The following is a 24,555-nucleotide window of genomic DNA, read 5'->3' on the forward strand; positions in this document are numbered from 1 at the left end:
ACCTGCATTATACGCATGACTACGACTAATTGTCAAAGGTGGGCCAAAGCTTCAGGTACTATTTACACAATTTTCCTGTGTAAACTACTCAATTATTTCAAATTTCTTTCCCAATATAGCAACTATTTTCAAGCACATTTGCTTGTACCAGTTGGTGTGGACTTTTCAGTTATTAATTTATTTTTTAACGCCACCACCAAACTTTCAAGAACAAGTATGGAGGTACAAACATTTACCATTAATCATGTGTCCCTCCAACCCTGTACACATTTCCTTAGAAGCAAATCCTACTCATTTCAGTGGCCTCCATTAAGTAAAAGCAAATATTATATAAGGGTGCCAGTCAACAGTAAATCAATGAAAGGCAAAGAAACTACCGTAACTTAAAACATTTTATATATTATTTCAACTATTTGAGGAATTTTATTTTGACAAATATAGTCTATTCAATAGTCTGATAGACCACATTTTCCATCTACAGTATTATATTGACAGGCTCCTGACTCTGCTTGTATGAAAGAAATGAGCAGTGTTAAATGAAATTAATTATTGAATCACCCTGTATTTCAATTCACTGAGTGATAACACTTATGTAACCAAGTGGAAACAACCACATACTCAGAATGTGCTGGTACCTCTTCTTGTAACTCCAGGTTTTTTTGAAGCACAAAACCCTTGAGTCCACCCCCTAAATCTGCCAGCAATACCAAAAGAATACAACTGTTGACATAGAAGCTGAAAATGGGGTGGGAATGGAATGGCTAGAAAAATATGATGGGAGAAAAGGATAATAAAAACACTAAAGCTGTTTTTGAATAGCCTTGGGACTGGAAAGCAGAAAGCATGCTGGCTTCTGCTACTGGCCAGAAGACCTAGGGCCCCTAGGAAGCTGCCCCCACCCTGCCTATGAGGAATAGCATCATGGTAAGAAGATGACTCACCTAGTCCTATCCACTAGCCAGAGGAGGAGGTGCAAGGCACTTGCCCTCCATCCACTGAAGAATATTCAGCTCCAACCACCCAGTTGCCCTGCAAAAGCAAGGGGACCTCATCCCCTTGGTCAAAGGAACAAGAGCTACCAATTTCATTTCAAGCAAGAACACCAGCAAGAGAAGACCAACCTGACTTGAACTGGATAGAAGTGCCCTCTTACAGCTCACCCTTTTCATCTGGCCTTGGAAAACTATCTTCTACCTTTCCCTGCTCCTACTCGCCTTTCCATGTGTGTGTTCTTTTAGTCTGTAAACCTGATGGCAGGGACAGTCTCTTTTTATTGAAGTGAGCCACTTTGGGAGACTGTTATTGTCTGAGAGGGGGATAAAAGCAGTAAATAATATTAAAGGGGCAGAAGCAATATTTTAATACAGCTGAGACTGGGCATCAACTATGTCTGCTGCCTAATCCTGAAGGAGGAAAAACCCAAAACTGCCCAAAGAAGTCTGAGAATGAAGAATGCAGACTGATTGTTGGAGGAAAACAAGGTGAGGGACAGTGGAATGAAGCTATCTTTCCAATGAGCAAACAAGGCACAGATTTACATTCAACAGAATTCAAATATTCACATTTGAACACTGAACTGTTTATTTAAATTACAACCGCGGGCCTATTCAACACCTCCAGCCACATTGCTGCTGCTTGTGTACTTGCTATCACATCACTTCTGCTCCTCTTCAAATTTGGGCTCTGTCATATGGGAAAAATGAAAGGAAGTGTCAGTTTATTTTCAAAGTGAAGTTTTCTAAATAGATAGTTTTACAACTCGATTCTATTGTCAATTTGCCAGAAATTAAGAACTGCAGCTTTAGCTACACAAATCTGCAAGAGAGGAGAGGGCCCATCAGCACTCTTGGAGCATAACACTTATTCCTTTTTAAATGCAGGTTCTCCACAGATGAACAGAGTCTACTTCAGTGTAAATGGTGCAAAAGCCACACTTGCTTCCAAGGCAAGTTCCTACTACATGTAAATATTAGCTGCTTTACAAAGAGATGCATAGAGAGTATATGTATAGTTTATTGTTGTTGTTTCAGCCATCATTTCCCACAGGGGAAATATATACACTAATGCAATATTGAGGAACAACATCAACCAAAATATCTATTTATATTAAAATATACATGTAACAACAACAACAATTTAATACACAAAATAATATACCAAAGGTTAAGAAATGATAAAAAATTAAAATACAAATGGTTCAAGGAATTAATAATTAAAATCATCCAGTTGCATAAACCCAGAAAACCAATAGGAACTAAATTGTTTAAAAATAAAGACATTACACTGTCTTTTTGCTTGTTGATCTCAAATTTAAAAACAATGTATGAATGCATAACGTTATTACTGGAAACAGAACCGACTGCTAAGATTACTATGTAGAGAACAAGAATACGAATGTATCGCCATAACATACATACATATATATATACATAAACACACACACACAGACTCTCACCAGTTTACTGAAATATGTCTAAAAGCTAATCCTGAATATATATCGTAAGTCCCATCCCACAAAAGTATGCTTAAAAATATGTGAAAATATCTGTGGTTACTGACTGCAACCAGTTAGTAAAGGTTTTTTTAAATCACTTATTTTATTTAACATGGCATTTCTAATATTTCAATTATCCACTCTCACATTTTTACATTACTAAACGAGTCATAAAACTTAAAAGCTTACCCTGAAATTTGAATTCTGGAAATTTGGTCATATCTCCACCACCATACACCCGCTGGAGCTTGACCATTTGTTCATGCAAGTTTTTTTCATATTCTGGACCAGCATCAACAGGGCCACCAGTTTTCCTACAAATGCAAGAGTTAATTGAGCTTTGTTAAAACCTCAAAAAAGGCTACCACACCGCGTGCTATGAGTTGCTCCTCGAAGTCAAGTCGCAACTGTATTAATGGTTTTAAGAAAAAGGAAACAAACTTGCAAGACGTTTTTGTCTTGCGAAGCAAGCCCATAGGGAAAATCGTCTTGCGAAGCAGCTCAAAAAACAAAAAACCCTTTCCTCTAGCGAGTTTTCCGTCTTGCAAGGCATTCGTCTTGCGAGGTACCACTGTAATGAGTTTTCACACTACGTGAATTGTAACCCTTGTTACAGTTACAATAACTTGTTACAGAGTACCATAATTTTAAGAAATGTTATTACAAAATGACGAATGATTCCATAGGCGAGAGACAGCAATGTGTAGAGGTGAGAGTATTTGACTTAGATCAGGGTGGTCCAACACGAGGCCCTTGAGGCCTTTTTGGGTGGCCTCGGGTGACACCTCCTGCAGCCCTTGAGCTGTCTTCCCAAAGCAAGGTGCTGGGCTTTGGGAAGGAGGTGTGAGGGCTCTGACGGGATCCTAGGGTCCTCTCTCTTCCTTCCTAAAGTCTACCTGGTACTTTCCCAGCTTTGGAAAGGCAGTGTGAGGTGTGTGTTTGTGTCAAATTTTGCTCTTATTCCATGCCCCCACATGACAAGAGTGTGCAGCCCCCGGGTTCTATGCGGAAGTATGCTTGTGCCCTACTTGGTATGAAAAGTTGGACCACCCTGACTTACATCAAGGAGCCCTAAATTCAAATCCCACTCAACCCTTATGCTGACTGGGTGACCAGGAACTGATCATATACACACACAGCTACTTTAGCCTACCTTCTAGAATGGTTGTGAAAATAAAATTGGAGGAGGATCATGCGGTCTTGGAGTAATTTCACAAAGAACATATAAATCAGGGATGTGATGTTGGGATTACAACTCCCATTGTCCCTGCTGGTTGGCCACAAAATATAAATATAAAACAAAACTAGGCATTGGTTGCATGATAGTTTTATAAGGTGGCCAATACTGTGACTGATGTTAAAAAATGCCAGAAAATGGCATGGGTTTGTATTCAGTTTACATGCGTTATGGAAACTATTTACCAACACCCTTCTGTGGAAGTCACTGAAGTCTAAAAGACAGAACAAAAATCTCAAACTGGAAAGGAGGCAGGAGCCAGAAAATCTTCCTTTTGATATTAGCACAGCTGCAGCAAAGCAAATATAAGCAGCTGCCCACAATGGAAGAGCATGGGGAAGATTTTCAGCCAGGTGCTATGGGTTTTTTGGGGTGGTAGTGGTCGAGGGTGGGTTAAGCTTTATTATTTAGAGCAACAACTCTGGTTAAGAGTGTCAGACTATGACCAAGGGGACCCAGAGCAAATTCATGCTCAAATCTTAAAACTCATTGGGGTAACCTTAGGCCAGTCACAATCTCTCTAATGTACCTCACAAGGATGTTGGGAACATGGAAGGTGAGGAATAACCATGTATACTGCCTTTAACTCACTGGAGAAAAAGTGAGATATAAAATGGGATTAATAAGTATGGCTTAATTTTCCCCCTACATATCACAGGGGAAAATGTTTCATTGCTGGGAAAACTAAATCCTATAGCAATAATACAGACAGCACAACTTTCATATTTGTACTTTATTGTTTACCTGATAATTTGTGAACTTTGTGGAACAGCAAATGTTCAATGTTGAATAACTTCAGCATCCCATGAACAGTTGCTATGACTGACTATAGCAACAACTGTGCTAGGTATGCAAGACCATTATGTGGGAAATAGCATTCTGTTGCTTTTATTATATGTCAGGTAACAAGTTCAAATAACAAGCTGTGTGGAAAATTGAATCTAAATCATGCCTGCAAACAAATGAAGTGGGACTCACAGAGAGCCCCTCTGGTGCTGTGTGTCACTGATTAGACAGTTGGCACTGAAAGCATGCCTTCAAAGGGGTTTGCATTCAGTACTGAGAGCAAGTGCCCTCAAATGGAGGCCCTCTAATGCAGCTGATCAACAAGTCCTGAATGCAAAGAAAAAAATTGGAAGCTCACTTTAAGCTGCCAGTTGTTCTTTTGCAACCATATTCTTACTTGCTCTGCAGCAAACTTCACATATAATGTTACGAATACTGTGGACGGCATTGTCATGTTCAATTAGGACCCCTGCCAGTCCTAACTGGCCCTTGCCTGCAGGTTCCTGGTGTCTCCTTTTATATATTTAAGAAGATTTACGCTCTTCCTTTCAATCTAAAAGATTTTTAGAGGCAGCTTAAAAGACATTGTACAACTCAATGTAGGAGGAGCTGCTAAGGGATATCAATTACAATATCATACTATGGACTAAAGGAATTTTAGGCTACAGCCCTAATATGATGTATATTATGTGGAGGAGGAATGGAGTGCTCTGTCCATTCTCTGTGCCCAGCATAGAAATACCACAGGCTCCTGGAGGAGAGACAGAGCTCTCCATAGCTCCCACCAGGCAAGTAACTTTTGAGAACTTATTCAAAAGTCTAATTTATGTCTCTGATTTAAAGCTTTAGATGAATTTACTCAACAGTTACCATATATTGCAGAACTTGATTACTTTCCACAAGCAAACAATTAACGTAAGAAATACATTTATATCCATATATACTTCATAGCAGGCTGTTATTACTGGGAGTCAAGTACTGTCCAAGAACCAACTTCCAACAATATAAAAATTAAATGGAAAATTATCAGAATGCCCACAAGATAATCAAATGACTGGAGCCTTGAAATTCTGCATTTACTACATTCACTTACTGGCTCTTTGTGTTATATTCTCTGATCTTGTCCAAAAAGAGTTTCTGCACAGGATCAAGTTCCTTTGCCTTATTAAAAGCAATGGCCGAAAAGCCGATGTTTCTATGCAAGTGGAAGGAGATTGCGGAACGGAGAACAGAAGAAAACCTGAAGAGCTGTTTGAGAATCATGATGTATTTGTAGAAGTTTCAGCTAGAAAGACAAAAGGATCTATCAGTTACATCTTACATACTTCTATTCCTATCTGAACCTCCCAACAGGGAGTTCCACTGGGGAAGCCCACTTTCAAGTTTCAGCTGATTGTGACACCACAGTAGTTTCGACCAGACGGAGGGCATTCTGAGTTAGCACTGCACCATTTTGTGGCAGGGGTGCAATGGAATATGTACTGATTTTTTGTTTTGTTTAATGTTTCAATATTTCTTTCTGAAACTATCTGGTGACAAGCAGCATATAAGATTTGATGAAGAATTTGTAAGATGCTTGACACTATGACAAATAACCTAGTCCAGAGGTATAGAACCTTTTCCAGCCTGAGGGCCACATTAACAAATGGGCAACCTTCTGAGGATGGGTGAGGCAGAGGTTAAAAGGGGGCAAAGTTAGAAGTATAAGTGGGCAAAGCAATAAAAGCAACCCTTAACCTAATATAACACACTAAAACACGACTCTGGGGTTGGCTGAGGGAGCCGGCGTACAGCTTCCGGGTCATGTGGCCAGCATGACTAAGCCGCTTCTGGACAACCAGAGCAGCGCACGGAAACGCTGTTTACCTTCCTGCCGGAGCGGTACCTATTTATCTACTTGCACTTTGACGTGCTTTCAAACTGCTAGGTTGGCAGGAGCAGGGACCGAGCAATGGGAGCTCACCCCATCATGGGGATTCGAACCACCGACCTTCCGAGTGGCAAGTCCTAGGCTCTGTGGTTTAACCCACAGCACCACCTGTGTCCCTTATAGAACACTCTACATTCCAACAATGGATACATCAGGTTTCCTTAGTTTATGGACACAATCCAGCCAGCCAAAACCATTTGAAAGGGTGTGGAGCAGGTCCAGTGATGGGTGTTGGCTGGGAAAGAGTACTCAGGGCCAGATGGGCCTCATTTGACACCTCCCTGCTCCCCAGGCTCAAGGTTCCCCACCTTCATCCAGCCAAAGTTAATGGGAAAAGTTAAATTTCCAGCAGACTGCTCCCCCATGCCCATTAATTTGAATGGAACATTTCCACCACAGCTCCTTATTCTAATGGCTAAAATGAAACATTTTTAGCTTTTAAAAACAATTGATGAATAGAAGTTATGAAGTTCTTTTCTTGCACTCTCCTGACTCAAGCAATACACTTTTAAAAATCCATAACCGCTTCTTAAGGGTACTTAAGTCAGGGGCGCCCACCCCATGCATTTGTATACACACAGAGAGAAGCTGGATGCCTCAATGGCACCCCTCTGGAGGCTTCACCTGGGGCAAAAAAGTGGCTAGCCCCTCCCTCCCCCAATAGCTATGGCTTTGCTTAAGTAAACATCTCAGTCTAGACTAGACTATGCTCATGTGCAGAGTGACATTCTGGTTCTTCTCAGGGATAGCGTTGTTTGGGGGCAGTTGCAGGTGGGGGACTAGGTCAGAAAGAGAGTACCAAGAAAGAGCTACAAGCAGAGGCTGGGCAACAGGAGCATTTGGTCTAGAAACCTCCCAGGGCGGCAGCATTGTCGGGCATCTGACAAGGCCCACTTTAGAACAGGGGTGTGGGCGCACTGTCAATCCCGATCCTGCTGCTGCCTTTCCTTGCCTGTTCATCTGTCCTCTTAACAGGATGCAGACCATGACAAGAAGGAGAAACCAGACTCAGCCATCCACCACCCGCTTCTCCTTTCTCAAATTGGGCCCGGAGGGAACGCAAAAGCGAATGGACAGTTCTGACCGCGGGGGGAAATGCATCCACACGCAGAGAGCATCCTTTATAAGCTAACCCCCACCTCCCAAAAATCCCTGGGGAATCAGCACTGGTCCGTCCTTGCCCAATCTAGTCTAACCCAGATAGGCTGGCCTCCTGGAGGTCCCGTAAAGCTCCCGGTCGACCCATGAAAGTACTGCAACTCTTCAGGGGAGCTGCGCTTATGGTTGATTTGCTGCCTTTCACCCTCCTGAGATACCCCAGAAGCCTGCTAATTCAAAGGCCCGGGAGGGCGGTTAAACGCGGGTTAAGCTCGAAGGCGGTTTCACACCGACTGAGGCGAACCACCAAGGCCCAGGAGAACGCACCCGCCCGCTCGGCCTCCTCACCGCCGCGCTCTCTCCCGTCCGGATTCAACCCCGCAGAGGAACCGCCGGTCACCTTGCCAGAGCCCGCAGTCACAGGGAGGGCCTGACTCGGCCCCGCCTCCAACAGGCGCAAAGAGCTTCGGGAGTTTTCTCTTTTGAACCCCCGGCCTTTCGACACAATTCTAGGCCGCCTCGCCGTACTTAAGCCTCAGATTCCCTTGCACCGGCCCTTCATAAAAGAGAAAGCAAGCCCGTTGAAAGGGGGGGGGGGGGAAAGCGCCTCAGAAACAGCGACGTACCTCCTTTGCTTCCCGTCCCCGCTTCACCGGAAACGGATGGATTCACTTCCGGCTTCAAGTAGGCGGGTGGGAAAAGAGCAAAAGCTAGTTTGAGTTTGACTGAGGCGCTTTCCTCGGGAGGCGGCGGCGGCAGTTTCGCAAGGGACGCCGGGAGTTGTAGTTTTCGCCCCGACGCGGAGGGGGGGATTGTGTGTGTGTGCGCTTTTCCCCCGCCAGGGCCCCGCGCGCAGCCTTCTCTGCCCGAGTGTGAGCGCGCTGCGGCCTTCTTCCCGCAGGGGCGGCGTGAGGGGCTCCGGTGGGGCTGATTCAGCCGCCGCGGCTGGAAAGTTTTTTTTTCCTTTAAAAAAAAAAGGCGCGGGGAGGGGAAGCGGCGGGCGCTGCTCCGCCTGCTTTGGCGGGTTAGCGGGGTTTTGCGTTTTGTTTTTTGTGTGACGGAGGCTGAGGTGGCGGCGGCTGGTAAGTCCTGAGGCGCGAGACTTCGGGGCGCGCGGCTGGAAAGGGAGGGCGGGGGAGAAAGGGAAGCGCCTCGCGCTGTATCCGGGGGGGAAGGGGGGGTCTCGTGGCTTCCTCGCTTCTTGTGTTTTGTTTCCGTTTTCTGCCCCGCGCGGCGCGAGCCTCATTTCCGTTCCGAGTTCAAACAACAAGGAGGCGCCGCCGCGGGCGGAAGGGAGAGGAAGGCCTGGGCTGAGGCGGGATGGAGCCCTGCGCGCCTCAAGGGCCTCCTCGCCGCCATCGCCACCGCGGCGGCGCCCTTTCCTCTCCTCCTCTTCTCAAACGGCGGGGCGGGAAAGAGAGACGTCCCCGCTCCCCCTGCTCGTCATCCGCCATGGAAGAGGCCGCCTTCGCTTCCCTTGGGAAAGAGACGGGCCCGGCGGCGGCGGCGGCGGCGGGAGGAGCCGGCGGACATTTCGGGACCCTTCCCGCCGCCTCGCTCAGCCGCCGCCCCCTTCCCTCACTCCGTGTAACCTGGCGGGGTCATCTCGGCCGTTCGGCCTCCTGTCAAACGTCGAAGAGGTTATTTCAAAAGGAAGGAACATCACAATAACTTCATCTATCTCTCTCCATGTGTATCTGAAGTGTGTACATGCGACAGCGAGGGTTATTCTGTGCGTGCCTTAATATGCAAATAAAAGGTACCAGAGATTAGATCAGGAGATCATGTAGCTCAGTTGGTTGGAGCAGGATAAAGTACGGGACGGCTACATATTCCTGCATTGCAGGGAGGATCCTTAGGGTCCCTTCCAATTCTGCGTTTCTAGGATTAGGTCTCTTCATAGATGTTTTGTTACATTAAGTGAAGCAGGCAGTACTGGCACCTGCTGAGATGCAATATTTCATTTTTGGAACGAATGAAAATATCTTGATCAGTGGCTTGTATCCTACTATGAAGTATACAGCATCCACCTTGCCCCGGTGCAGTTCCGTATGCACTAGTGTATACAGACTTCGAAAAGTGTTCCACCAATAAAACAGGAACTTACTTCCCTGTAGGTGTGTTTTAACATTGGAATGTTTTTACTCTTTTTTAAGCAATACCTTAGTTTGACATCATTATGTTTACTTTGGAACCACGATTATGTGACTGCAGGAAGAGATGGTCCAGGAACAAATAATCATAGTGTTTTGTTTTTGTTTTCAAGTGGCAATTAGAGCAGTGTGCATAACTAGAAACAAATTGCTTACTTTATTAAGAATATCTGTGTTCTTGCCCCGAAATGTGAAGGTTTTTACCACTTTAGCTATAATTAAATCATACTGTGATCATTTCCCCAAATCTTGCAGCAACTTATATTAAATGAAATAACATCTTGAAAGTCCTCAGCTTCTTGAAAGTTATATTTTCCAGTTTTCTTTGGAGAAAGATCCACCTGTGGCAAAGTTAATAATATAAAGTCTAATGATAAATAGTGTATCACTTCAGTGTTTCAGACAGAAACTGCTTCAAGCTGACTTCTAGACATTACTCATAATTCATAAGTTGCATGTCCTGCCTCTGAATTCAGCAGAGGAATGGAAAGATGAAAGGAAACGAATGATTAGCCTGCATTTGAGATTTACAGCAAGTTGAAAAAGCACTATTTTAAAAGAGACATCTGTTTTATACTGTATAAGCCTTTTTTTTAAAAAAAAGGATATGAATCCACAAGCTACCAAACATCAGAATAATTTTAATGACAGTGTTATTTTGATATATTAGTGGTCTTAACCATTAGCTCAGCACCCAGTTGAAATCTTGCTCCATATTTATGGCTTTGGATTGTGCCCTAAACCACCTATGCAGAAACCCCACTTGACCAATAGATCGTATTTTCAAGTGAAAAGTAAATGAATGAATAAAGTGTACTTATTTTGAACCTGTTATTTCTATTTGTATGTAATGTGTAAAAACAAACAGACACATTTTATTTTGCAGATTGCCTCTTGAAACATTTCAGCCATGACTAAAAGAGAAGCAGAAGAACTGATAGAAATAGAAATTGATGGAACAGAGAAACAAGAGTGCACTGAAGAAAGGTATATAATTTGAGTCCATAGGAGTGCATGCATGTATTGCTGTTTTGGGTTTTTTTGGAGCTGCATTTCAAATTCAGGAAAGAGAGCCGAGTGTTTACTGTACATCCAGTTTAGAGTGTTGCAGTAGAAGAACAGTGGCTAATCTGCTGTTTGTGGGGGCCCAATGCATCCATCCAAGCAAATTTTTCTGCCCAAACCCCACTGAATTTGGTATCAAAAAGTTAATAAAGACATTTCTGGGAAGGCAAATATTTAAATCCCAGCACCCTGATATTGATGCAAATCACCCACTCCCCAGTCATCAGATTGTTCATTTAATTAACAGGGAGGAGCAGTAATGCCCATCTTGAGCTGATCTGCGGGGGGGGGGGGGCGTTGTGCATGTTCATGTGAGTGTTGGGTGGCCATCTTCACCATCTTCATCACTGGCATGTGGCCCATGAAAGGTTGGCAAAGGGTGAATGCAGCCCTTGGGCTGAATCAGATTAGCCCGCCTGGGATAGAATGTTGCCATAAAGAGTCCACAGAAAGTGTCTAGCTGTAATTCAGTAACCCAAAGCGTTTTTCTTACGTTGGGTTCTATACGTTAAAATTCACCCACTTTGTGATACGTGTCTTGCAGTTCCCTTGATATCTTTCCATTTGTGTATCTTTGTTATAGCTATTATCTTGATCCCAGTTGTACTCTGCTAAAAAATTAGCAGATTTCCTAGGATTTTTTCATTAATTGCATGATTAGTCAGGTAGTATTCAGATATGACAATGACCTAGATGTCATTGCAACTTGGCATCAACAGTAAGATTCTTCCCACTCCCCACTATAGTCATGGTTTCTATGTCCCAATGCATTTTCAGTTCAGTGCAAGTTCAGATCACTGCAGAAAAAACACACAGAGCAGTTAAGGGAGTTCAAATCCGGCTTCAGATATGTACTCAAAAGTTGTTCCATTTTAAAACTTTCCAAATGATGTTCATGTCTCTTACTGGAATGTTTAGCACTAGCACATTCTAACAGTAGTTTTTGTTCAAATACAAGACCCCTTTTAAACTCTTTTGTTTTCAGCATTGTTGAGCAAACTTACACCACTGCAGAATTTGTGAGTCAGGCTATTGATATCAATGAACCGGTTGGAAATCTTAAGAAACTACTGGAACCAAGACTTCAATGTTCTTTGGAAGCACATGAAATCTGCCTACAGGATATACAGGTATAGCAAAAGCATTACAGTTAAAAGTTTTAATATAAAGGATGGCCTATACTGAGTAGGACTCCTTTGATCTTCTGCCTACATTTTCTATTGGCGGTTTTATTCTTGTATATATTTATCAATATTAATTGATTGGAACGCATTGCATAGAATATAATTATCTCTACCAGGGGATGCACATCAGTCAAGACTAAAACGGACATAGATACTTGGCCACCTTTTCATTTAACTCAACAAAACTTTACCTCTGTATCATATCTAGCATATTTTTCAACAACTGAGACTTTTGTTTAGATCAGAGTTTTTGAGTAAGTAAGTTATAACCAGATAAACATATTCAAGCTACAATTCGTTCAGGAAAACAAAATAGATTCAGGTTTATAAGCAAATATGGGAATGCTCAATTATAACAAGTAAGCTGGCCTGCCTTTTAGGTGATACATGCTAGAGGGCAGGGTAGAGCTGCAAAGAGACTGGTTTAGCCTAAATAACTGTTTTGAAAGGCGAGTCCTGTCTTTGCTGTTGAAAACACACAGTTTCTCTCTCAGGAGACAAAACTAGCCCCTGCCTGTAAAATAAAACCTTGCAATTTTCTAGGGATTTCCCCCCCATATAATTTTATATGGATAATTGCAATATATATATATAATGTTAAATAATATGTGTGTTTGAGGAGCAGGAAAGAAACGGCTATCTGGAAACACACCGGCCATATCCTCAGAAATATTAACTGAGTGGTCTAGAACAACAAAGCATGATCGAAGATATTGCAGAGCATACTTCCAATTGTGTTCAATAGGCCTCCCAAAACAAAGTCTGGAGATCATATCTTTGATGCATGTTCAACACTGTGGTTTCAAAAGTGCTGTATGATAAGGGCGTGTGATGTATCTACATACCATTATGGTGACCCATCAGGTGTTGTGTGGGAAGGATTCCACGAGAGAGGAAGGCCACTGAAGACAACCATGGAGCCCTATCCACCTGGAAAATCCCCCCGAGGGTGTTCTCCCATCAACTGTCCTGTCCTGATTGTTGTGAACAAACCCATAATAATAAGTTGACTACCTTTCTTTTAATTTCTATTTATCAAGCTGGATCCAGATCGTAGTCTTTTTGATCAAGGTGTCAAGACAGATGGAACAGTGCAGCTTAGTGTCCAAGTAATATCAAGGCAAGGTAAAAAACTAATTCTGTAGATTTATGATGTTTCCTGCATCTGGTGGAGATGTATGTTAAAAACAGTAGTATTTAGTGGCAGGGTTGGTATGCAGCCCTTGTTATTGACCTACAGTAATAGCTTTTTCTGTTCAAATATTATTTCTCAATGGTTGGATGTAAATATACACATTACAGCTTAGTTATTGTGAACTTACTACACAGGGTAAACTTTCATAGTAATACATGTCAGTGAGCAGATAAGAATGATTAATCTGGAAAATTGGTTTCCTTTTAGTGATTTGAAGGACTTTGTAGACTTGCAAATGCTTTTGCACAGCTTATTGATTATATAGATGTTGATGCTTAACCCTGCATATGATTTTTTAAATGATGAAACTATAAGGTCAAAGTCGATATTGGGAGCTAGTGGGTAGAAAATGAGATAAAGTAAAAGTTGGTGAGCTGAGTTTGTATTTCACAAAATATTAATGAATAGCATTTTTTAGAATTTTAAATGTTAAAGTGATGACAGTATTGGAATGAAGCCTTTAAAATTGAAGTTAAAATGCCATTTATAAAGATTTAATTTTTAAGAGGGCTCTGAAATAAAATTATTTGCTCACTGGTTAATGTATGATTGCTGTTATTAATTGCCTTCTACATATGTCCCAAGGCAATGTGCAAAATATAATAAAAACAGGACTGTATAGTTAACCATTTATCAGAACAGTATGGAGCAGAACAGAACAAATTAATCGAGTTCCAATTCAATACAATATAAAGAATTGGAACACGATTAATTTGTTCTGTTCCACTTTGTGTAGTTTGCATTTTGTGTGGTGTTTTCTCAATTCTCTTTCTCTGTACAGGAATAGAACCAAAGTTAAACATCCTTGAAATTGTAAAGCCAGTAGAAACTGTTGAGGTCGTGATTGATCCAGATGCCCACCATACGGAAACTGAGGCACACCTTGTTGAAGAAGCTCAAGTGATAACACTGGATGGAACGAAACATATTACCACCATCTCTGATGAAACATCTGAACAAGTAACTCGTTGGGCTGCAGCATTAGAAGGCTACCGAAAAGAGCAGGAACGTCTAGGAATACCCTATGGTAATAAATTATATACAATGGCACATGTATATCTTTATGGTTCTTTTCTCTATCTCCCCCTCCATTTGCAGATAGTTCTGCTTAGATGTCTGATTTGTAATAATGACAAAGTGATGTTGAATAAATATGGTGCACATTCAGTTTCTACTGTGAACGTTTCATGTTGCCAGTTCAGCATCATTGCCAAGGGAATGCCATATAAGCAGGGGGAATTCATAACCTCTTGTGCTGAGGTTTAGATTTGCATTTTCTCTGATCTCTGATGTATGCAGTAGTTCAGAGAAGGGGAATAAGCTGTGATAATATAATTATTTTCTAATTGTCAAACTGTAGTAGCTAAACATTTCTTTGAGAGATTGGTTTGGACCTTGTGATCATCATCTGAGGCCCTTCTTTGTGTGCCTCCTCCATGAGAGGTCTGGAGGGTCAGAAAACAAGAGTGGACCTTTTCTGCCATGGCTCCTTATTTGTGGAATGCTCCCCCCTAGGAGGCTTGCCTTTCACCTTCATTACATATCTTTAGGCACCAGGCGAAAACATTTCTCTGTAACCAGATGTTTAGCTGATTAATATTCTATGGCCTTTTAAATGCTTGTGGGAGCAGGGTTATTGGTTTGTTTTTGGTTGATTTGTATTTTGCGTTCTCATTTTTATGTTGTGAACTGCCCTGTGATCTTCAGATGAATGGTGGTGTACAAATTTAGTAATCAATCAATCAATCAATCAATCAATCCCTGAAGCACTGGATAGTTCATGTCATTCAGAGTAGACCACACTAGTAGAGAGTTGGATTGACTTGGCAGTCTGGTTCAGATGTAACACTAAATCTTAGTTTTACCATTACAAGGATAAGCAAGTGTGAGCCTTGGGGTTGTTTACTCTCCTTTCTTCCTGTATATAGAAGGGGAGGAAGTTTGAAAGTTTAATGTCACTAGAGTTTAACATTACCTCAGAATATGTGATATTGTAGTTTATTCCAGTGACACCTAGTTCAGACATACCAGGATCACACTCGCTTCAGATCCTGGTGTGTTGACCAACTGTGGATAGAATAAAATATATTTTCTTATATTTGGACATAAAGAGGAATGGCAATTTGTTCAAAACCATGCCAAGAAGCTTTACATTTTCCTCCTTTCGCATGGAAAGGGGAGACTGACGCAGTCGGAAGCGCTTTGTTGTGACATCTGAAGTTAGCAGCTATCAGTCATCTCCATAAATTTATATGTTCAACATAATGATGTAGTCATGGATCTTTGAAAAAAGACTACACAAGTCCATGAGTTACCACTATGTCTCTGAAAATGGTTGTCATAATAAAGCTATTTTCTGAAAACTTGATACTTAGTTAAGTATAGATCTGAAAGTAATTGGAAAGTAAGATTTTAATAGATAATATATCAGAATTCCTTTTCTTTATTATTGCTTCAGCTGCATGAACCTGCCATCTGTTGGGCTTTTATGTTCATTTTAAGAATACTTTGTTTGAATGTATGCTGATGATGGTCTAACATAGCCTGTTGCAAGATTGGGAAAAATAAGTAGAATATTTCTCTTCTTTCCTAGATCCAGTACAGTGGTCAACTGACCAGGTACTGCACTGGGTAGTATGGGTGATGAAGGAGTTCAGCATGACAGACATAGATCTCAATACTCTTAGCATTCCTGGGAGAGAGTTGTGCAGCCTCAGTCAAGAGGACTTCTTCCAGAGGGTCCCTCGGGGAGAAATCCTTTGGAGCCACCTGGAACTTCTTCGAAAATGTATGTGAGTTTTCTCAACAAGTATCTTGTTTGATTTTTTAAAATAAAGGTTTTTAAATAAAAAGTCTACATCATGGCAGTCCTAGTTACCAAGTAATGTATGCATTCAGTCAGTCACTATGACTTAAAATGCTACTGACACTTTAGGGCTCTGTGCACATAAGCACAATTCAAATTGTAAGGGTTCTGTATGTATCAGCTTCTAGACACGGATAATTTAAACACTATAGCAGTTTAGTTTTCTCAAGATGCAAGTATTCTTAGCATCAGGAGAAGAGTTACTGATAATTTAAAGTAAGATTTAAATCATTCTTCAATCTCTATCAGAATCTAAGTGCTTCTATACTTCCTACCCCTCTTTTAGTTAAAAATATATATGAGGCAACAGAAGGTAATTATTTAAAATTACCAGATATGAAAGAAATGCGAAATGCAGAATTGCCTATAAATCTAATAACATTATAAATTTTATAGATGTGTATTTCTTTTTTCCTTTCCCTGCATGGCTTTTAGACTTCAAGCATGTTCCTAATTCTTATATTCTTTATAAAATTAGCACTTTCCTTTGTTCTTTCCTTATTTTTTCAAGTGGAAATGTTGCCAAAGTTTAGTATTTAATATTTTTCTTGTATATCCAGATGTGCTGGCTAGCCAAGAACACTCTGGAGAAATAGCTACAGTTACTATTGATCAACGTAAGTTGTCATTCTATGATTTTGTTTTAAAGAAATAGTATTCTCAACAGAGTCGTATCATAGTCTGTATAAAAATGCTTGAACTTGGAAGCTGATCCTTAACCTTTTAAAGATGGAATCAAATTGAAATTAAGAACATTTGTCTCTAATGGTGCATTTGCACTGGCACCTGACCAGTGAACCAGGAGGTCTATTGCGAGGTTTATTCCCATTGCTGTGGGGCTTTAATATTGAGCAGTAGTTCAATATTAAATTATTCCTGGATTATCTAGCAGCAGCTTACTGGCGTTTCCCATGGGATACTTTAAAAAGAGAGTGCAAACATTTTGGGAGTAGAGAGTAATAAGGTCTGTCCTCTTGGGCAGAGCGAGTTTGGTAAGGTTATTATTTCTATGGTGCTTTCACCCACAGTTCTCTACTTTTATTGGAAAAGACTTTGGATAGTTGTTATTTTCTTCTTAGTTTGGGAGCAAATAAAGAGGAGCAACAAAAGTTTTATTGAAGTGGCACTACGAAAGGTACAGAAGCTTCAGTATCAAGCTCACCTGTTTGCTTTTCTTGGCTAGTAGAAGCAGAATACAGTCGTATCTTGGTTGTTGAATGCCTTGTGACTTGAACGTTTTGGCTCCCGAACGCTGCAGACCCAGAAGTGCGTATTCTGGATTGCAAATGTTCTTTGGAACCTGAACATCCAATGCGGCTTCCGCAGCCAATCGGAAGCCATGCATTGGTTTTCAAACCTTTTCAGAAGTCGAACAGACTTCTGAAATGGATTCCGTTCGAGAACCAAGGTGTGACTGTACATGCAAAATCAGAAGGTATTTGCATAGGGTAGTCCCAAAATTTGGGGTAACATTGATGCATACTTCAGATTTGTGGTGGCAGAGCCCTCAAGCTTTTCAATAAAAATACAAAAATGATAGTATAGACTGGGGTGGGGAATAGGATTTGGCTGGCAGGCGAGATGCTATGCTCCCCCATCCTCCACAGGACACTTTGACGGCTGACTGGGGCTGACTGCTATCACATCACCTGACATCAACATGATATCAGGTGACCCTGTTTCAAAGAAAAGAATCAGGAGCAGGCTCTTAAGAGTGGAGGCTCAGTGGTCTGCAGAAAGAACCAGAATTTTTAGGAATACTCTATGGTAATAAATTACATGCTGTGGCACATATATATATCTTTGTAGTTATCTCTCTCTTCCCTCCAAATAGACTTGAACTCAAGCTGGGTTGCAGAAGGTGATACTTGCTGAAAGAAGCTTGCTCACTGATACTGTCTTAACTCCATTTGGGATAAGCTGGAGTCTGCAGACTCTTGAGTACCCCTTATCCCAGCAGGGTTCTCAGTCAGTGCTGATTGGCACCAACTGCAAACTTAGCTTTTGTATGAGGCAGGTGGCCATGACTTTGGTATACCAGCTTTATGGGCCCAATAACGAACCTAGGTGGGCCTGATTTGGCCCATGAGTCAAAGGTTCCCCCTCTACAGACTAGTTGACAATCTGTCACTACTTCACAACTCAGAAATTCATTTTGTGTGTAATACAAACTCTTTAATTACACAGAGATTGGTCTCCCTAGTTATGCAGACCAACTGAAAGATTTGCTGTGCCAAAAATTGCTGTTTCTGATGCAGCATTGTAACTAATAATAATAAAAAATGAAAATACTTTGGTGTTCCAGACATATTTCTGTAGGGAACTAACTCTTATCACAAATGTTTATTTCCAAGTGCCAGGCAATGACACCATTTTTCAGATGACTTATTGATAATGCTGTTGGACGTTATCTAGTCTTTGGTTATAGAAAGGCTGAATAAAGCTGTTTGTATACTCTTCAGAGAAAATATTAAAACTATTCTATCTCCAGTTCAATATCCTTTCATCTGTATAGTGCAGATTACTGGAGCTAAAGTTTAAGAAAATGATCTCATAATGTAAATTCACCAGCATTTGTAATATTTTATTACATGTTCCTCTGTTCTTTAACTAGCTCATATGATTATATTCCGTGTCAAATGTCTGTAATATATTAGGCTGTTCCTGTGTCTTGGTGTCTGACATGGGAATTTCTTCTTATGCATCTAATACCCATTTTTAATCTTATGGGTATATAATCATATGTTTTCTTTGTAGCTGTGCAGATTATTCCAGCATCTGTACAGCCTGCTACTCCAACCACTATTAAAGTCATCAACAGCAGTGCAAAGACAGCAAAAGTGCAGAGAGCACCAAGGATTTCTGGAGAAGATAGAAGTTCACCTGGGAACAGAACAGGTATTTTCTTTTAACTAAAACCAAAGATTTTAAGTATCCGTATAGTATGAGTACTCCAGTCCATAGAGAGACTGTAGAATTTGTTAGTATCTTAGAAGAACAAAGGTCAGTTTTATTTGAATGAGCAAAGTTCCTATTTCTTAAAATAATTTATCTCAACCTGAAGACTCTTGGAGGGAGAACCATCAAGACAGAAAAAATAACGATTTCATAGCTGGTAGATAAAATAATGCCCATCTTGTGCAACAGAGAGAATAGACACAACAAAAATAGATTTTAAAATTTACATTAATGAAAGATACAAACTCCATAAAGCTATTTTTAAAATAAGGTTGGGATATGAGGTTTTTAATACACGTGTATTGATTGCAGATTTGCTTCAGGTTTAGGGTAATTTTTCTACAATAGTAGGGTAATAGGACCCATTAAAATGGAACACAATGTGAGCAAGCTTTCAAGTTAAACTTCTTTTTAATCAGTCAGGATATTTACTTTATCTTGAATATATTTTATGTTTAATTTCTTACCCCAAGGAGTTAAGCTTACTGGAAGGCTTATTCACTTAAAACATTTTAGTCTATTTCACAAGTGAGGCTCATAATGAGATGAAAAACATGGTTTTATATTTCCTTTTTAATCATTTCATTTTCAATAGGAAACAATGGCCAGATCCAACTCTGGCAATTTTTGCTTGAGCTTCTGACTGACAAAGATGCTCGAGACTGCATTTCATGGGTTGGCGATGAAGGAGAGTTCAAACTAAATCAACCAGAGCTAGTTGCACAGAAATGGGGACAGCGTAAAAATAAGCCTACTATGAACTATGAGAAACTCAGCCGTGCTTTACGGTAAGTTAAGAACATAAGAACTGCTTATGAGTCTGATTCTAACAGTAACTCCCAGTTGCCCACGAAACTTCACAAACAGAGCATGAAGGTGATGGATTTCCTGTTGTTTGTCCCTGGCATGTGGTATTCTAAGGTACGCTGCTTTTGAATATTCAGGTTCCATTTACATTCCATGAATTTTCTAATTCCCTTTTAAACTTAATGGCCATATCCACATCCTGTGGTAGCACATCCTGTGGTAGCAAATTCTTTATGTTATGTGAAGAAGTACTTCCTTTGGTCTGTCTTAAATCCAGTGTCAATTTAATTAATTAAATTGAATACTGCTCATCATATTGATTTAGACAATACTTTAAAGTGGCTTCCCCTTCTGAATGTGTGGACTTCAGTGAACTATTAACTTTAATTAACTGCATGCTGTCACATATATTAACTCTGCTTTATAGCCAGCTAAATACTCTAGGAAAGTCAGCTGAAGGCAAAATTTAACTATTGGCGGCTATTCAGTGTAATAAGGCTATATGTCTAGATGTTGAAAGTTTAACTAAAACCCATAATCCCTCAGCTTCCAATAGTGAATACACATTATTATTTTCCACAAAACTATAATGACAATGTACATGCAGCCCATCTCCTGACTGTGTATCCATGTTGTCCTATCACAAGCATGGTGATTCTGTTGTGCATTCAGTGGTGTTGAACTCCACAAGACCCAGTTTCATGCACAAAGCAATGGCAAAGTAGATTCTTTCTGCTGCATAGGTTAAATTGAGCAAACAAATATGCAAGGCTGCATATATCAGAAGACCCATTTGCACTGACTGTTGGTTTCTCTAGGTGATAAGAAAGTAGGCTCACGTGTCCCTCTGAAGCCTCCATTCAGATAGACATTCTCAAACAGTTGAGGCTGCACTGTAATTCAGGGCCTACAAAAGGAAAATAAGTTTGTGATGGTCTGCAAAGTCATCCTTACATTTTGCCACCTTCGAGATCTTGTTAGATGTGAGGCAAGGGACGTGCTTTAAGTTAGAAAGGCAGCTTATTTTTCCCTTTATCAAATTTTATAGTTATCATCCGTGTTAGTTATCATCAGTTACTTTTTCAAGGAATTTTTGTTCCCTTTTTTCTAAATGAAGGTATTACTACGATGGAGACATGATCTGCAAAGTGCAAGGCAAGAGGTTTGTATACAAATTTGTCTGTGACTTGAAGACTCTCATTGGGTACAGCGCAGCAGAGTTGAACCGGTTGGTCACAGAGTGTGAACAAAAGAAACTGGCAAAGATGCAACTCCATGGTATTGCACAACCCGTCACAGCAGTTGCACTGGCTACGGCATCTCTGCAAACAGAAAAAGATAACTGAGTACCAGGACCTAAAAGCTTGGGAGCATGAGGCCTTTCTTGTATATTGAGCAGTTTCTGGTCCTAAAATGGGAGCTACTTCATTCCTTGGCAGTTCAATATGATGCATGGTTTTTCTACGGAGAACTGAGACTCCCACAAATTTGGATCTTTTTCACGTAAAGGTATATATTTCATGTATGTTAAAGGCACTCCAGATTCTTCAGCATGAAGACAGACATGATGTGACAAGTTGCTGGATCGGTAAGAGAGCTCACAATTGGTTGGTGCCATGTTATGCCATACTATTTGTCCAGCGTTTCGAGAAATTGAAGCATATTTACACGATGTAAACCTGTCAATATTTTGAATTTAGTTCTCTGCACTTCCATTTCTAAGCTACCAAATTAAAAGTAATGCATTTCCAGAGGTAAGGCAGCTACTCTTAACCATGCTCATTATCTAAGCATGTCAGGCTGTAAAAAACACACTGAAAAGTACCATGCTCCTAAGATGATTTCTCATCGCAAAAGAAGTGTACTATAGGCAGAATTGGGAGATCACTGCTGAAGAGAAATCCAAATTTAAGTCCAGCAAGGTCAAAAACCAATTATGAGTATTTTGATAAAATATGTAGATAACGTGTATTTGAGGGAAAGTGCTTAACTATCTTGAGAGACATTGCTAAGCTTAATGTCTGGCACAAAAAAGTTTTCCACATTTTTCCTATTACGAGATTAAAAACTTGAAATGCTGTCTCTCATCCAAAGAATAGGTTTTGCTTTGTTTTAATCTACACTGCAGAGTATATCAGCTGATTCTGCTTATACTTGCAGTGTAGCTGACTTTGATCTGAAGACTTAAGTTAATCACAGAGAGAAGCCCCTACCTGTTGAGAAATAAAATGTAATCTGCAGGTAAATTGATAAGAAGTTTGACTTCTCAATGTTATATAGACCTCTGTATTAAAATACAGAAAAATGCAGTTTTCTTTAAATTACTTAAATTTCCAAGCTGTTGTTATGGAAAGAAAAGGGTGTGTATCACTCATAGTTAATTAATTTGATAACATTTTTTAAAAGATAACCAAATTAAATCTAGATGAGCTTATGCTATTTTTCTTCGTCTTCCCTTTGTTTGGTATAAATATCCCTTTGTTCTGAATGTAGGCTTTTTGTTGAATAATCACAATTAGAAGAACAAACTCGTTTGAAGTTGTGGTTTCACTTAACAATCAGTGAAAGTGCAGATGTTAAACAGGGCCTTCATCTGTAAGAGCAAATCACTTACAGTAAAAAGCACTGAACATAAAATGTAGCTTAGTCTTGGGAATGTAAGATTGTAGCTGTAGTTACAGCTCGACTCATTTGCTTATTTTCAGACTGCTTAGAAACGTAGAAGATATTCTGGTATTTAAACATCATTAGGCAAAGAAAGTGTTTAAACCTTTGGATGACATTTAATGTTTCTGATGGCCGGTTAAGTCCATTGACTCCAGTGGGACTTGTATTTAACATTACAGGATTGCAGTTTGTTACACTAATATTTTATGCTGTTAGTCAAGCTGGTTAAGAATATGTTTTCTCTCAAAGTCTGAATGATAATTATGGTAAGTGAAAAAACCCACTTTAATCATATATCAAGACTTTGAACTCTCCTATGCATCACTGGAGCCATTAGTCCATAGCTGGGGTGGGAAGGGGAGGGGAGAGAAGCTGCATTCCTAAAAATAAGGGTTTGGACATTTTATGTAGTGCTAAGTAAGACAAGCAACATAACTTACATTACTAGTTCATATGCATCTCTTTAAGATGTGTTTGAAATGTACAGGCATCTAATTTTTCCCTGTAAAAGAAGGCCACCGGTAAACCTTGGGATAGACAAGGGTGACCACAAATTACATATATTAATGCTGTCATAAATATACTCTCAGCTATGCACATAATTGCACATAACAGAATAAGCCATATTAGTAAACATGGCACATGGCCTTTTATTATATATACATTGCATTTGTTTTCTGAATTTTAAAATTTCATTATACTTCCTTTGTAAGTTTGCTGCACTTCTTGTAATATTTTCCCCATGTATAGAGTACTGATGTGTTTTAAAAACAGTACATACGTGTCAGATTTATTGTGGGGACAATCTGTGACTAATCGAGGTCTTCAGTAAGGTATGGATTATTGTATGTCAAATAGCATTGTGTGGCTGTCAGAAGAAAAATATAGAAGGTATATTCCCAATTTTTTGTAAAATGGAGGGGTTTTTGCATACATTTTTACTCTTTAAGGACACATATTCTGCTAATTATGTATTTCTTTTGTGTTGAATTTTACATAAAACAATTATTTTCTATTTTTACTCTAAAATATTTGTGCATAAAATTGTCAATATAGTAAAGTAAGAAAATAAAATTTTACACAACAAAATGTTTTGTCTTCTGTACATTCACAAAGTGTATATAACTTTTTGCAGTGTTTTCTTAGTAAATTTAGTAGATGTGACATGTAGTAGTAAAGGAAAAGAGAATGCAAATGATAAAAAATATCATTACTCCAGCATTTCTGCAGTTTGTTCATCTCTTAAATTCATTGGTAGACATTTTGCTTGATTGCGAAACAAATGTCAAGCTGTACAATGGTGCTTTCCTTTCTTCATCTGGGTAGACTTCCATAAAGCCCCAAAATTTGCTCTGGGAATTCCCCCAGACCTAAGAAGCCGATTTTGGGGTCACACAAATGGCTACAGGGAGGAAGAAAAAAATCCATTGTGCAGGTTGAAATTGTATGAACTGCCACTGGATGTCACCCAGTGTAACTTCAGCATAATTTCAGTGTTTGCAATAATAGTAATGGGTAATTCTTGCAAAATAATGGCACTAAGGAAATCGGTAAAGTTCCTAAGACAACAGTGCTTCAATTTGTGTATACAATGAATATATCTTAAGTTGGATTTCTTCACCTTTTTACTATCTGAGTTAGCATCATTATTTTTCAGTCTTATGTATATTGTCACAAATGCTTTAATCTGCTTCTGCTGTTGCTCTGAACCCCAGCAGAGCCCATCTTAGCTATTCTGGAAGCGTACCTGTAAAACAGCAGAATAACCTCTATTCTTGCTGGATTATTTCACTGCATGTATCAGTGGTACTTTTTCAGTCCTACAGCATCCCAAACTCACAGGAGCTGTATTTAAAAGCAGCAGGATAAAATAATAGGCTGTGGGGGCAGCTCTGCACAGCAGCTTGTAGATTTGAGCTATTTTTGTTAAACATCTTGTGCCTTCCTTTCGGCCTTAGTGAAACCAGGCAGCTGCCTCAGCAACAGCCAAAGGATGCAACCCACTAGTAACTGGCTGAGTTGTAGTTCAGAGGCGCACCCCAGAAGCCTAAAGATGAAAACTGGCAAGTTGCATTCATTTCTGCTTTGTCCTTGAGTGAAAGACAAGTGGATTTC

General features: G+C 40.1%; 2 protein-coding genes across 9 annotated transcripts; one reads left to right on the top strand and one right to left on the bottom strand.

The window, feature by feature from the left end:
* Positions 1 to 1,533: 1,533 nt before the first annotated feature.
* Positions 1,534 to 8,302, bottom strand: ATP5PF (ATP synthase peripheral stalk subunit F6). 5 transcript variants are annotated; one of them, XM_028726968.2, is made up of 4 exons: positions 8,172 to 8,302; positions 5,611 to 5,802; positions 2,684 to 2,808; positions 1,534 to 1,683 (listed from the first exon to the last, which is right to left on the bottom strand). In XM_028726968.2, exons 2-4 carry the CDS (start codon positions 5,778 to 5,780, stop codon positions 1,655 to 1,657), a joined length of 324 nt encoding a protein of 107 aa, XP_028582801.2. In that variant the 5' UTR covers positions 5,781 to 5,802; positions 8,172 to 8,302; the 3' UTR covers positions 1,534 to 1,654. The 5 variants fall into 5 exon arrangements, with proteins under 5 accessions (XP_028582801.2, XP_028582805.2, XP_028582804.2 ...); XM_028726972.2 differs by lacking the exon at positions 8,172 to 8,302 and adding an exon at positions 7,946 to 8,110; XM_028726971.2 differs by lacking the exon at positions 8,172 to 8,302 and adding an exon at positions 7,836 to 8,109.
* A 148-nt stretch (positions 8,303 to 8,450) lies between these two features.
* On the top strand, positions 8,451 to 23,529 carry GABPA (GA binding protein transcription factor subunit alpha). Of its 4 annotated transcripts, none has more exons than XM_028726960.2 (10): positions 8,451 to 8,627; positions 10,585 to 10,685; positions 11,749 to 11,893; positions 12,988 to 13,072; positions 13,924 to 14,169; positions 15,736 to 15,930; positions 16,569 to 16,625; positions 18,766 to 18,906; positions 19,562 to 19,754; positions 20,891 to 23,529. In XM_028726960.2, the coding sequence occupies exons 2-10, from the start codon at positions 10,609 to 10,611 to the stop codon at positions 21,117 to 21,119; spliced, it is 1,368 nt and encodes a 455-aa protein (XP_028582793.1). In that variant the 5' UTR covers positions 8,451 to 8,627; positions 10,585 to 10,608; the 3' UTR covers positions 21,120 to 23,529. The 4 variants fall into 4 exon arrangements, with proteins under 4 accessions (XP_028582793.1, XP_028582797.1, XP_028582794.1 ...); XM_028726961.2 differs by lacking the exon at positions 8,451 to 8,627 and adding an exon at positions 8,811 to 9,304; XM_028726962.2 differs by lacking the exon at positions 8,451 to 8,627 and adding an exon at positions 8,811 to 9,247.
* The last annotated feature ends 1,026 nt before the right edge of the window (positions 23,530 to 24,555 follow it).

Source organism: Podarcis muralis, chromosome 4 (assembly GCF_964188315.1).
Source record: "Podarcis muralis chromosome 4, rPodMur119.hap1.1, whole genome shotgun sequence".
Classification (NCBI taxonomy): Eukaryota; Metazoa; Chordata; class Lepidosauria; order Squamata; family Lacertidae; genus Podarcis; species Podarcis muralis.

Excerpts from the sequence above, each read along its gene's own strand:
- GABPA (XM_028726960.2), top strand. The coding sequence starts at position 10,609 with ATGACTAAAAGAGAAGCAGAAGAACTGATAGAAATAGAAATTGATGGA. Across the intron at positions 13,073-13,923 it reads CCAAGTAATATCAAGGCAAG|GAATAGAACCAAAGTTAAAC; the intron begins GTAAAAAACTAA and ends TTCTCTGTACAG. Across the intron at positions 14,170-15,735 it reads ACGTCTAGGAATACCCTATG|ATCCAGTACAGTGGTCAACT; the intron begins GTAATAAATTAT and ends CTTCTTTCCTAG.
- ATP5PF (XM_028726968.2), bottom strand. The coding sequence starts at position 5,780 with ATGATTCTCAAACAGCTCTTCAGGTTTTCTTCTGTTCTCCGTTCCGCA. Across the intron at positions 2,809-5,610 it reads GAATATAACACAAAGAGCCA|GAAAACTGGTGGCCCTGTTG; the intron begins GTAAGTGAATGT and ends TTGCATTTGTAG. Across the intron at positions 1,684-2,683 it reads TCCAGAATTCAAATTTCAGG|AGCCCAAATTTGAAGAGGAG; the intron begins GTAAGCTTTTAA and ends CCCATATGACAG.